Raw genomic sequence first — 14,516 nt, forward strand, 5'->3', positions numbered from 1 at the left:
GATGTGTAAGCCATCCCAAATACAACAACATAAATATGAGGGAGAAAAAAACAAAAATAAAACAATTATAATAACAACTCAGTTGCTGCAATATATTTATATAATGTGTTAATCTTTAAAACATGAACTCTAAAATATCCTTTTTTTTAACGAAAAACAAAAAGTTTTGTTATAAAAATTTTTTTATGATTTTTTTCTAGCTATTTTAAATGTAGTTACTAAAATTCATAGTCAATTGATGGACAAGCACGAAAATATATGAATAGAATATCAGAAGCGCTTTAGGAAATATGTACAGTCGAACTCGTATATCAACAATTGGTATTTAAGCGAAACGAACTAAAATTTATTAATCATTGCGAATTTCTTTATAAACGAAAGAGAAAATTTGGCCAAATAACTTAAGTTTCTTATTTTATTTAAAAATAAAACAAAATGTTTAAAAACAACAGCTTGATTCCAACAGCTTTAAAAATTTATATGTATACTTGAATTCACCTAAGCAAAATAATTTATTTGAAATTTTATTCCTGTCTGCTTACAAAAAAAACCTAAAGTAACCTATAAAATTGCACAATGTCAGTGTTGCGGGTTCGACTGTATGTGAAAAAAAACAACAAGTATACATTTTTTTTGTTGGCATTTCAAAACTTTTATTTTAAATTCAAAAGTTATTTTAGATTTTTCCTTTCTTGCTTTAAAGACCCCAAAATTAATATAAGTATGGTACATACTTATGAAAGTGTTTTATAAAACATTTGAATTCATATAAAAATCAAGTTTGGCCTAAAAACATCAAAATTATTATTTTAGAGATTTAAAAAAAAAAATGTTTTAAGTTCAAATTAATTCCATAATTTACATTTAAATTAAACCGAAATTTTCCCTATAAATATGCAATTTCTATTAATAGAGACAAACTTTGAGAGAAAATCTTTCGACATTCTCTCATTAGCCTTGAGTAATTAGATTATGTGTTTCTTTTATTTTTCCATCTTCTTTTGAATTTTAGTTAAAATTTGAAATAATTACCATTTTCAATATAATATGAAGTTTCATGATAACGTTCATCTGTAAAACCGGGTCTTTTAGCCTTTAATGCTTTTGTTTCCAATTTAGCCTAAAAATTAAAAATATATAATATTAATATTAGAATGGAGTTGTAAAAGAAATTCTTAACAATATTTATTATAATACAAATGATTAAAAAACTATTTTACGATAGGATCTACGGTAATTCCTCCATGATGTTCGGTCAATTATGATTGGTGCATAACATTATGATATGATAATTTAAAAATTTAAATTGTTTTAAATTTATTACCGACCGTATTGTGTATACAATAGGTAGGTTATGTGATGACAACAAATTTTGCATATCGAGTTTTCGGTGGGAATGCACTTCTCCATTGTAGGGAAGTGTAAGTAAGCTATTTTTGTCACCCTCGGTCGTCGGTTTGTGTCTGTATTTGCACGCGTGTATCACAAGCTTGGCTAAACCGATGTTGATGAAATTTTATGTGTAAGTTTATTTCGACTATACCACGGATTGATCAACTTTTGGGATATGTCAGGCTTCGGAAACTCAGACATCAGCAACTGGACGTTTACTACGGGTCAAATATACATTTTTGCGTATATAAAGAGAAATAATCAACCAATTTCATTGAAATTTAATATTCTTTGTATTAAAACTGCGAACATATAAAATTTTTGGAAAGATCAGGGATCAGTAACTGATCTGGGGGCCGATTTTGGATTTTTTACCATATCTACGGAACGAACTGATGAAATTTCTTGAAATTTGATATTTGAGTTCTGGTTGTTACCGAAACTAACTGGTGAGCATTTCAGGGAATTTGGGTAGCACAAAGCGAAACTCTACTAAGAGTTAAATTTACATTTTTCTAGGCATGTTAACTATAAGCTTACTAATGCCTTAAAAATTGGGAAGAAGTATTTAACAGGCATTTTTATAATATTCTGTAACATTTTCACTTAACTAGACAATGCATATTGCGGTCGGTTATTTGCTGACTACATCAGATTTTTTTAAATGTTGTAAAAATGCATAAAATCCTAAAAATTAAAATTCATAATTGTACAATTGACAATTTCAGTTAAACGTAAATGGTTTGCAGTAACGATAAGAACAATAATTATAAGAATTATAACTTGGTAACAAACCAGTTTTTAATATTATATTGTTAAATATGATGGTAGACAAAATATGGAGCATCACTGAAAAAGAAAAATCAGATTCTACAAATTAATTTACTTAACATCTATTTTTCAAAAAAAGTTTTGAAAAATAATATACGATGCCCAACATAAAATTTCACTCAATTTGACTTTTGTTCCAGACTTGAACTTTTCTTAAATTAATTTAAGAGTTGAAATTTAGAAAATTTTGGAAAAAATTCAGTTAAATTAAAACCAATTTGCTATAAATACTTTTGAAATCACGTTTTGAAGCCAAAACTTATAATTTTTTTGACGATTCAAATAACAACCTTCTTTTTCTTTTTAAAACAAAAAGGATCAAAAATTCATTTATCTATTTATATAATACATCTATAAAATTAATTATTTATTGGCATATAATAATAAATAAATTAGAGAAAATTTAATTTCTTATAAAAAAAGAAAAATAAAAGGACTCCTTAATCGAAACTGGGTAACAATAGAAGACCTTTTGAATTATTTTTAATTGATCACGTATTATATGATAAAAATTTTTAAGTTTCAAGTCAATAATTATCAAAATGTAATTTTACAACAAAATTTGCAATTTTTTCTCTTATAAAGCCACAATAATTTTTTTTTTTAAGACAAAAACCAGACAACTGTAAAAAGAGAAAACTAAATTGATAAATAAACGTTGAAAAACAAAAGGAAAAGAAAAATTTTAGTAATTTTGATTAGAACTTACTTTTAATCGTAATCCGTTCACTTTGTTACAGACACTTGTATAGAAAATATTGATATAAATAAAAAAAAGGTCAAAATCAGCGTGACAGACAGACTACCAAGTGGTTAAGTAGCAATTTTCTTTATTTCATTTTTGTGTTTTTTCTTCTTTTTATTTTTTTTTTCTATTTTTGTTATGCAATTTTTTTTTCTTATACCAAATTGCTCAAATACTAATAAAGAAGAATTTTCATTTTCATTCTAGTTTTTCGAAACAGAAAAGGTCTTTTTCTAGTAAAAAGGTTAATGATTTTCTTCAATAAAAAAAAAAAATTTGAAACAAAAAAAAATTTTTTTTTTTTATTTTTGCAGCGAAAAAGTTTAATTTTGATTGTTAACGGGAAATGGAAAAACTTTACTGTTTTTTTTTTCGTTTCTTTTTGCTGTTTATATTTGTTTTTCTTTTGTTTTAATCTTTTGTGTTCTTGAACGATTTTCCCTCTATACAAAATAATGAAGATTTTTTCTCTTCTCAATTTTCATTATATATAATTTTCCCTCTTCATAATGAAGGAAAATGAAAATGAAAAATATACTTATGCACACATTTCCCCTTACACACAAATTTGTATATATATATATATATATATATGTACAAAAGTAAATTGAATGTATGTGTGTATGTAGACATAAATTTTTTGTTTTGGAAATTTGTCGAAGCACAAAACAAAAAAAGAGAAAACAATTTTTTTAAAGCGCCGCTGTTAACGAATGATCCTTTATTATTTGCACTAAATTCGCTACTGTTAATTTTTTTTTAAATGCCATTGACTTTTTATTTTTTGTTTGTTTTTTTTGTTCATTCTTGTTTTTACTTTTCATTTATTATTTTTAATGATTTTTTTATTGCATAACGCTATGGGAGTGTCAATATGTCGGGTCAAACAAATATTTGTACCGCCAAATTAAAACAACAAAATGTTGAAGATATAAGTAATATCCATATAATATGCATGTTAACTGTTGTTTTCGGTATCGCACGCGACAGTATGGAGCTGTCTTGAGAAGCTCGATGAATTGGGTAGGTGCATCTGCGTCACCCTGTGCTGAATGCCGGACAATATGGGTATAGAAGGAAATGAAGGAATGAATTACTGCAGACTTAAGGGCACTTCAGTAGGCTGAGCCTGGAAAGCGGAGACACTTGCAGATTCTGTGGGGAGGATGGAGAGGCCATAGTACACCTTCCGGAGGAATGTGATGCTCTGGTCCTGATGCTCTGGTAGAAGAAGAATACTGGGGGGGCTTTGCACTAACGACGGCGGAGTTACGGCCCTCCGGGCCTCACAAATTGTTTGAGTTCATCGGAAAGGTGGATCTCTAGTATTTGTTGTAGGCCATGTCCCGCGCTATCAGGGCGGGGGGGGGCACAATAGATCCTCATACGTGGCCGCGATGCGCTGTTACCCCGGTTTCACAAATATACATAATATGCATGTATAAATACATATACACATCACCTATTATATATTTCTTAGAAATTCAATTTATATACATTCTATAGTTTGAATTTTAAAATTAATTTTTCAAAATTTTATTTCAAAAGGGTTACTATGACAACGTCTTACGTATTCATTCAAATATACAAGTAACCATTTGATTGTAACATAATTGGATTAGCTTTTTAAACTCATTCAAAGTCTTTATAGACACCAAGTATTTGTAAACTTGAGCTTAAAGTCTTTGTATATGGAACACAAATTTAAAATAAAAAATTTTAATAACTTGTAATCAATATCACGTACATATATTAATACACTCACATAATAAAACATAAAATTGGATTATTGGAAATTTCAAGGGAATTCTTAAGCCTATTTAAAAATAAACCAAAGTAATATTCCAAAAAATAATATAAACAAAATTGATAGACAAGAACTTTAAACTTCAAAAAATTGGCAAAAAAAATGGAAGAGAAAAAGTTAAAGTACCTTAAAATTTAATTTTCCTCAATTTAAAAAAAAATAGAAAATAATAAAATACCCACTTTTTCATTTCATCTGATTTATTATTAAGGATTTTCAAATAATTTAATAAATTATCAAAAATTAATTTATTATTGTTAATTTTTTAATTAATTTAAATCTCTTCGTTTATTTTTTCCCGTTTATTTATGTTCTTTTCTTTCTTAAGATCAACGGTTGAAAATATTTATTTATTTATTTATTTATAAAAAAAAAGTTAAGCTACAAAAGGACATGAGAATTCAAGGAACAAAATATAATACAGAAAAAAATTAAAAAAAAAAAAAACAAATCAAAATTAATGGCAACTAAATCAAACCAATTTTACAAAACAACAAATTCTTTTCGTTTTTATAAAATAAACCAAAAAAAAATAAGAAAAACAAACACATAGTATAGAGAAACTCTGAGAATTTTCATGATAAAAAACAGTATTTTTAATAACTCACACAAGAACCAGGTCCTATATACGTTTGTAAGTACCTTATGATATGTTTGTACACAGAAGGACACGAAGATTTCATTTCACATTGAAATATAATATCTAGGCAGGCAGGCAGGTAGGCATACATATACATAAGACACCTTTATTTATTGAAAAATTCTTCGAAAATACAAAAAGAATCAGAAAGAAAAAATATCGGCCTCATATATAAAAAGTAAAAACGTAAACATAAAAAGAGAATAAGAGAAAAAAATAACCAACAGAATGTCTTAATAAATATATTTATACGACTTACAAGTATAAAATATCGCACTTACCTTTTTCAAATCCTTGGATAAATCATTTTCTTCAGCTTTTCGTTTCTCAGGATTTGCCAGTTTTAATTTATCACGATCGGTTTGTAATAAAACCTGTAACGAGAATATGAAAAAAGAAAAGAAAATTAGAAATTTCGAATTAGAAAAAAAAGAAAATCTCATAAAATGGAATTATTAAAAATAAAAAAAAAAAAACCAAAACGCAACAACAACAACAAGTAAAATAAACTAGAAAGAAAAGAAAAATGTTTTTATGTTTGGTTAGTTGATTGTTGTTGTTGTTTTTTGTTGCGCTACATTATGAAATGTATACATAAAAAAAATTTTATCCTTATAGATAAAGATTTTTCCATTTAATTTTTTTTATGTTTAATTTTTTGTTTTGCTTTTTGTTTTTTAAAAACCTACATAAAAAGTAAAACTTTATCTTGTATTTTTTGTGTTTTTTTTTTTTTTTATATTTTTAGCACATTTTATTACTTTTGAATTAAGTTGAACAGCACGCTAAATCAAAGGGTCGTACCTGGATCATAAGTGTTGTATGTCATTCAGATTTTCGCTTTGTTTTTTTTTCCTTTCTTTTACATATTTTTCTATAATTTTTTGTTTTACACTTTTTAGACCTAAAGTGTCAAATTTGACATAATGAAATCGGGTTAATCTTATTTAAAAACCGATTTTTCTATGGTTTTTCTTTGCACCTTTTAACAAAAAAATTTCTTTATCTATACAAATTTTAATTCGAAAATTCCTCAAATAGAATTCGACTATTTAAAAACAAAAAAAAAATATAAAATTAATTTAAATTCAAAAGGTACCTAAAAATATTTTATAAATACAAATAAATTTTTTCTAACTATATACATATGTACACATATACATAAAGAAAAAAAAATCGATATGAAGAAAAATGTTAGAGAAATAAAACGCAAAAAAAATATGGGAAAAAAATTAAACTTTTTTTCTTTTTGTATGTTGTGTTATGAATTTCAATTTAAATACTTAAATACTATTAAACATTTAGGATACAAAAAAGGATTTAAAAAAAAGTTTTACTTTTCTGACAGACATTTTCCTAATAGAATTATAATTTTTCTATATTAGATATTTTTTTATCATTTTTGTTTTTTGCCTTATCTATTGTCTTATATTATAAGACTGAAAGTTTTGTAAATCTGCATATTGTAAAGATCTATAACACTTATGTTAGCTGTACAATGTATGTCGCAGGCAATTACTCAATTCCTAATTGAATGTTCTCCTAATTGGAACCAATCGATTCAATTATATATCTATCGGTTCTATGAATAACATGCAGCTCAATAACAAGAATTGTTCAAAAATTCTTGGATAATTTAATAAAAATTCAATATTATTTAAAAAGTTGCTATTTAAAATTATGATTTAATACAACAACTTGTTTAACAATTAAGCAATTTAATTGAGTGACTTTTGTTTTCATGCCATTGGTTTGAATAGCTTTTCTGGATATACTTAGTAGATATGCAATTTTCATTTTAATAATTAATTTAATTAGTAAATTGAGGTCACGGTTTGTTAACAAGAAATTCCATTTTAATAACTTAAGTCAAGAGCTTGTTAATATATAGCTCTAGATCAAAACTATATAAACTTCTAAATATTATTTTATTTAATGATAGTTCTAGGTCTAGCTATGTAAAAAAATAATAAAAACGATCTATTGAAATTAATAATTTTCGTGTTTCATTATAATTTTGCATAATTTTACGATAATTATAATTTTTGTTTAAAACTTGGTTCCTTGAACTTTTTTCATTTATTTTACTTAATATTTGAAAACAAAAAAAAAGAAAATTTGAACATTTCCTAAATCTACATTTAATAAATGAAATAATTTTAGTTTAAAATCGCAACTTATGACATAAATATTAAGACCAGAAAAATTAATATTAATTTTATTAGTTGCATAAAAGCAATTTTAAATCAACCTCATCGAGTATCTAGAACACAAAAATTTATTTAAAACCTCTTTAAAATAATCAATGAATTTTTATATGCTAGTGAAATGTTTTTTTATGCTAGTGAAATTTTATCCGAAAATGATTTTTTTAATTTGTTAAAAGGTGAACAAATTCAAATAATGCAAGAAAAAAAGTTCAATACCGACGCATTTCGACTGTTTTATTTCATTTTTTTGTTCTTCTCTTAAACGCTTTTACAACTTTTTGATTATAATATGCATAAATGCAAAAAGAAAAAAAAAAAACAAAAATATAAAAATTAAAGGTTGTATCTATGATTATTTTGCATATAAAAATGAATCACACTTGTTATATTGCACAGGATCTTAATAAGAGAATATTTATCATACATACGTACATTCCAAATATATTTATGAAAATATTTATGCTTTGTTATGTATAAAGAAAGAGACAAAAAAACGATATAAAAATCCCTATAAAATCCTTTTTATGATGCATTCAATCTTTCGTAAAATCTCGACAACATTTCATTTACTTTGTATATACACACTTACATATTTCTTTATATTAAATGCAAATACATATATACAATATTGAAATGTAAAAATTTTCATGCACATACATTCACCTTTATATATATTATCATAAAAATTGTATAGTCATATCGAATAGATTCTGATCTTACATATATTTTCAATTTCATTTCAAATGTAAATATATGTATAGGTACTTGTATTGTACATAGAAGCCGACAATATGATATGAACTGAACATATACATTGAGGGGTCAAGTACATTTCCCCAAGAGAGAAAATAATTTTATATTATCATTATTATTTACAGCTTGTTTACGGAAATATTACTGTCAGAATAAAAATTTGTTATGTTCATACATATGGGTTCATAATTTAGTTGGTACTTTTAGGTATTGTTTGCAAAAAAAAAAAATTGAAGAAAAAAAAAAACAAGATTAAATTTTTTGAATTCTCCTATTTTTCTCTATTTATTTTAATTTTTTTCTTTTATTTATACATAAAATATAACAATGATTTCAAGTTTTATTGTATTTCAGAATCCTCATATTAAGTTTCTATGTTACTCGTATTATTCTTTAACAATAAGTGTAATATAACTTATATTAACGATAGTTTATTTGAAAATATAAAAAAAATAGAACAAACGAGCATTTTTAACCGAAAAAAATGTTCTTATAAAAGTAATATGTGCAACACAATAGAACAAATATATTTAATACAGGAAGCAAGCACCCAAGAGTGCATTAAATTTCTTAAAAAATATTCACCAAATCATTCACAAAAATTTTTAAAATTATTTTCAATATTTCATTAAACACTTATGAATTAATCATAAATATTATTTGTTCAATTGGAAAATTTTGTAAGTGAATTTTTTAAATTTTTTAATATAAACAATTTTCAATAAATTTCATTATGGTCCGATCATTAGGCGTTTGTTACATTATAAAAAGTCTTTTTTGTTTGCAGCTCAAAAAAAAAGAAATCATAGAATATCCTACACATTGGCATGGCACTTATTCTAAAATATATGCACGTGACAATCTCGGCACGGAATTTTTTAGACATGATTTACATTTCTTACTGCATAATATGCGACATGAAATCACAAGATTACAGATTTTTGCAATTAGACTTACTACCAAAAAATTTTATAGAAATATAGAATAACATGCACTTTTCCAGCAAAGCATTTACATTCACCCTACTGTAAAATTATTTTACTGTATAGGGATGATTAAAGAAACGAAAAAGTATTTTAGATTGAACCAAAAAATACTTTAAAAACAGAACAACTAAGGGCAAAAGTAAAAAACATAAAAAGAATTTAAACGATGATTATGTATATTTTTTTTGTTGTTTGCCTACGTTCCATCCAATATTTTATCTCATCTACATGAAAAATATATCAAGACAATAAATGGAAAGTTAGGATAAGAGACAAAGGGAAATAGATATTTATACAAAAAAAAAAAATTAACATTGAATGAAAAAAAGAGAAATGAAAATGAAGATGCAATTTTACAGTGGTTAAACATTTTAGTCTTTTCATTTGTTCTTCTTAAATACATGATTTTCTTATTTTTGGAATAATTTTTCAAAAACCCCAGGATCAAAAATGAAGTCTTCTTATTAGAAATAAGATTGAACATTTCATTTTCATTTTAATACGAATATATAAGCAAATTTCACATACGAATGGGCTATCATACGGGGTGGGATGGGTGCCTTGAATTAATTTCATACAAATCAAGAACATGAATTCTAATTTCAGAAGAATTCGAATGTAAAAAAAAAAAAGAATTTTGTTTTCTTTGTTATTTAATCTATATGACAAACTGTTTTAGCCGGTTAAGTGATTTTCAATAGAATCTATAATACTGAAAGTCCACAAAGTTTGCTTTTTATTCTTTGCAATTTTATTTTGCATAAACTAAACTAGTTTTAGAATATAGTAAAAACTTAAGTTTAGCTTTGGTTTGGTAAAATCAAAACCTTAATACCGAAATTTGCAAAAAATTTGATTCAACACAATGGTTATTTTTAACAACTGCCTTTAATGCAGCAATAATAAAATTTTTCATTATTCTGAAACAATGAATTGTACAAAAATGATGTTTTCATAACTTTTAAAAGGGTAGAGAATGGGACATTAAAATTTAAAGTTTCAAAAAATAAACTGCATATTTTAAACAGTAAAATTTTTAACATAAAGTTCTTTAATTTAAAAAATTCTTACAAACTAATTTTTAAACTTCTTCTGATTTAAACTCTAGACTTCTTGGTTTTGATAAATGTAGGAATTTTCTAGTTTTAAATTTTAACTACACATCTTACAGTGTATATCTGTGCAATTTTAGGTTTTTACTTTAAAAGTTAGAGATCAGCAGGATAAATTTAATAGGCGGCTAAAAACATTATTGGAAATCAAGAATTTTAACAAAAAATGACACACCATTGACTTGTGTAACAATGATGGTACAAACCTTATAATACAAACCAGAACCCTGTGACTTTAATTTGTAAGATCTTCAACTTACTAAGTTGATGTAGAAAATTATTCCAATAAACAAAATTTTCTTTAAATTTTTCTTAGTGTTCATATCCAAATATTTTTGGTGTTGCACAATTTAAATTTAAATCTGACAAAATCCCATTTTAAAACCTATTTTCTGAAAAAGGATAGGGTTGTTGTTAAAAAAAGAAACAAGAAAACAAAATAAAACGAAAAGCAAAGAATCAAGTAGGCAGCTAAAAGGAAATTGTTTTTTCATTAAAGTTAAAATATGATATTTGAATATTAGAATTCCTCAGAACATAAGGGTATTCACTTTAAGTATTGTACGTATGTATGTTCAATGTATTCAGTTTAAGTATTGCACTTATATATATAAAAATATATGTTTTTTTTTAATATTGCGCAAACAAGATTTTTCAACTTGTTTTCACTTTATTCTGAATTTTATAAGGATTTTAGAAACAACGATTTTTTGTAGAATAATTTTTTTAATAAACATTCTCTTATAAAAGTAGAGCAGAAGTTTTTTAGGAATATTACAGCTTTACAACTATTTTGTATGTAACATTATGTTTTAAAATTAAGTTTAAAAACTGGAGCAGAGTGAAAGAGTACAGTTTTTATTCCAGCACATTTATGTAATTTCTTTTTCAAGGACACGTCATCCATATAAATTGTTCAAATGTCTAAAATACTCTAATTTAAATAAAAGTTTACAAGTTTAAATAAAATATAATCTTAAACTAATTTATTCTAATTCTATTTGGTTCCAATAGTAACGACTTTCTAACTCTACAAAATAAAAGGCTTTAAAAATAGCTTGAATAAATAGCTTGAATTACTATTGTTTTCGATAGCTTATGTAGAAGGTTTTTGGAAACTGGAGAAAACCGATTAAAATATTTCTTTTTCAAACCAATGATAAATACTTTTAATTTATAATAATTAATATACAATTATTATAATAATTACTAACTCACAAATATATATAGTACTTTGACTAGCTCTAAAACTAATATTGTATATATTTTACACTTAGATTCTTAGAAAACTCTTATCATAATTATTAAAATATTGAAATTACATACAACAGTTCGAAAATGTGATAAAGATAAATTTTGTTTTTAAATTTCCCAATTCAAATTATAACATCTATGATGATTGGAGAAATGCCAAAAGAACCAAACGACACCCTTTCGAGTCTTACTAAATTTTTTTCGTAATTTATATAATGTGCTCATTTAAAGTTGTGAAGAAATCAAATGATAAATTTTCAAACTAAATAAATTTCTATACTCAAACACACATACATATTTATATATGTACATATAAAAATTAAATCTAAAACATAAAATTTGATAAGTATGAAATTTAAAGTAAAATTTTCCTTTTTATCATCTTATAATTCGATAAATTTCAAACGCCATTTCTGTTATATTAACCTCCGTCGATATACTAAATTACATTTTGAGCTAATATACCAAGCAAGGAATGACGTAATTCGTGTCCCAAATTTTTTTCATCCATTATTACATTTAAGGTTTTGTTAATTTCCTATATAAATAAGAATACAAAAAAATGTCCACATTGTATATATATACAAACGTATTACAGTGTGTTTGTTTGTATACAGATTTATATAAATATTTATGATGATAAAATCATTATTTATTTAAGCATTCTTTTAAGAAAGTTATAAAAAAAAAGAAATAAAAAACGAAGGATCAATCATTATCGTCCACTATTCGCTTCACTTCTTTAAATGTTCATTTTATATCATAAAATATTTTGAAAAAAGCATTGAAAGGAATTATTCTTCACCCACCACATATACCTACTCGCAAACACAAGCACTCGTTAATCGAATTGATTCAATATTACAAGAATTATTATCGAATAACTTTTCGCTTAAAATTAAAAAAGATACATAGGTATTAGGTACATAATAAAATTTTATATATAGCGGATAGGGTGTTAAAGTATGATGAAATTTTCCTCGAAATAGGAAGTACTATAAAAAATATATATGTAATTTACAACAAATGCATATGACGATTTCATGGAAGAAAAGTTCGTGCGAAACTATTGAATTTTATCTCATCTTCTTCTTTCAATTAATGGCTTATAAGATGTTTATTCAGCAGTTATAATTTGAGAAACATATTATGGAAATTTTAAGTATGTTTGAAAAAACTTTACTTTCAATTGTTCCAAGTCCCTGAAAACTTTAAACTCAAATGCGTTTGTACAGTGATATTAAGAAATAATTAACTAGCCTGGCAGAGGTTTATTATAATTATCCTGATATTTTGACAAATTCAATTTACTTTTGTGTTTTTTTATTTTATTTTAAAAAGTTTAAGAAATTTTTTTGTTCTGTCATCTAAAATATTTACATATAGCTTATATTACTTCATGCGATCAGAAATCACCCAATCCTCAATATATTTTATATATTTAATTTCTTTTTTCGGTTTGCCGAAAACTTAAGGCAAAACAATAGATTTTTTTTGAAGTGGAACACGAAAAAACTCTATTCGAAAAATTTTTTACTTTATTCTTTATTTTTTTTTTGTTCCTTCATGAACTTTAAGTGAATGTTATTTTTAAGGCGTAAATTTCCTCTTTGGATTGTTTTCTTTTAACTTTAGCTGCTCTTCTATACAATATTTTCAGCAAGGACTATAAAAAAAGATTTGTGTATATAAGTATGTATATTATGTATATAAATATATTATTGGTAAAAAGAATAAATTCAAAATAGCAAAACCCAAAGGATATTTTATACATAAATATCCTTATTATATTGATTATAAATGCATTTTATGTGTATTTAAATATCGGGACTTAAAAAGGACTCTTTATAATTTTCTCCTTTTGTTTTGTTTTATACTATATATAGGTCCATTTTAATATACAAAAATTGTTACTTTTACTTGTCGCTCATTCTGCGTATAAATTATAATTAAGTATGAAAATGAAAATAAGACTGGAATTAAGCGGATCATAGATCTATACTGATAATATTTTATTAAGGATCAAAGTTTTTTCTTATACAAAATTGTTTAAATTTATACTTTTTCGTATTTGAAGAACATTATTAAAATACTATAAATATAAAATATTTTTAATGAAATAATAGAACTTGGATTTCCCCACACTTTTCTAAGTTTTTATGAACTCAACAACCTCATTTTAATTGTAATAAAACTTTGATTTCAATTTTTTATGGCTTTATTTTTCTATCTAAAATACTATAAAAATTTTCTAATACCTGATCTAATTTCATCACATTTTTAATGATTATTTCACAGCTTTTTCTTTTAAATAAACTAACATTATTTTTTAAGCATTTTCCAATTCAAGGAATATTTTCTTAAATAAAAATTCTAGTCAAAAAGGAGGGATACAATAATCATAATGAGATTTCTTTTCAATTCCTTTCATAATTCATTTTTGAATTCGTATTTTTTGTTACGTTTTCAAAATAAAAATAAAAGGAATTTGTCATTTGCTTCCTTTATCGCATACAAGAAAAAAGTACGAATATATATATATATACATATACATTTTCAAAATAGTTGCAAAATTAAAAATTTCCTAAACAAAAGCAATTGCAAAAGATTTTTGTAAAATTATGTAGACATTTAATATTTTTACACATTAATTTAAAGAAAAAATTACATTAAAAGTGTAAAAATGTACAAAATAAAAAAGTTTCTTCATAAACCGGAGAAGAATACAAAAAACGGAAATTTAAAAAAAATGGTGTGTAAAAAAAAATTACGCTGCAAAAGTTAGT

The 14,516-nt window shown here is 24.5% G+C and overlaps 1 protein-coding gene across 1 annotated transcript in view; it reads right to left on the bottom strand.

Moving 5' to 3' along the window:
- LOC129612365 (pseudouridylate synthase RPUSD2-like) overlaps window positions 1-12,241 on the bottom strand; it is a 34,891-nt gene extending 22,650 nt beyond the window's left edge. Inside the window, exons 1-3 of the mRNA XM_055525924.1 lie at window positions 12,179-12,241; window positions 5,697-5,789; window positions 1,033-1,120 (exon numbers count right to left, since the gene is read on the bottom strand). Of these exons, the coding sequence (XP_055381899.1) occupies window positions 1,033-1,120; window positions 5,697-5,789; window positions 12,179-12,241 (244 nt within the window). The remainder of the gene's footprint in view (window positions 1-1,032; window positions 1,121-5,696; window positions 5,790-12,178) is intronic.
- Window positions 12,242-14,516: the final 2,275 nt, after the last annotated feature.

Source organism: Condylostylus longicornis, unplaced genomic scaffold (genome assembly GCF_029603195.1).
Source record: "Condylostylus longicornis isolate FDR11 unplaced genomic scaffold, ASM2960319v2 ptg000072l, whole genome shotgun sequence".
NCBI lineage: Eukaryota > Metazoa > Arthropoda > Insecta > Diptera > Dolichopodidae > Condylostylus > Condylostylus longicornis.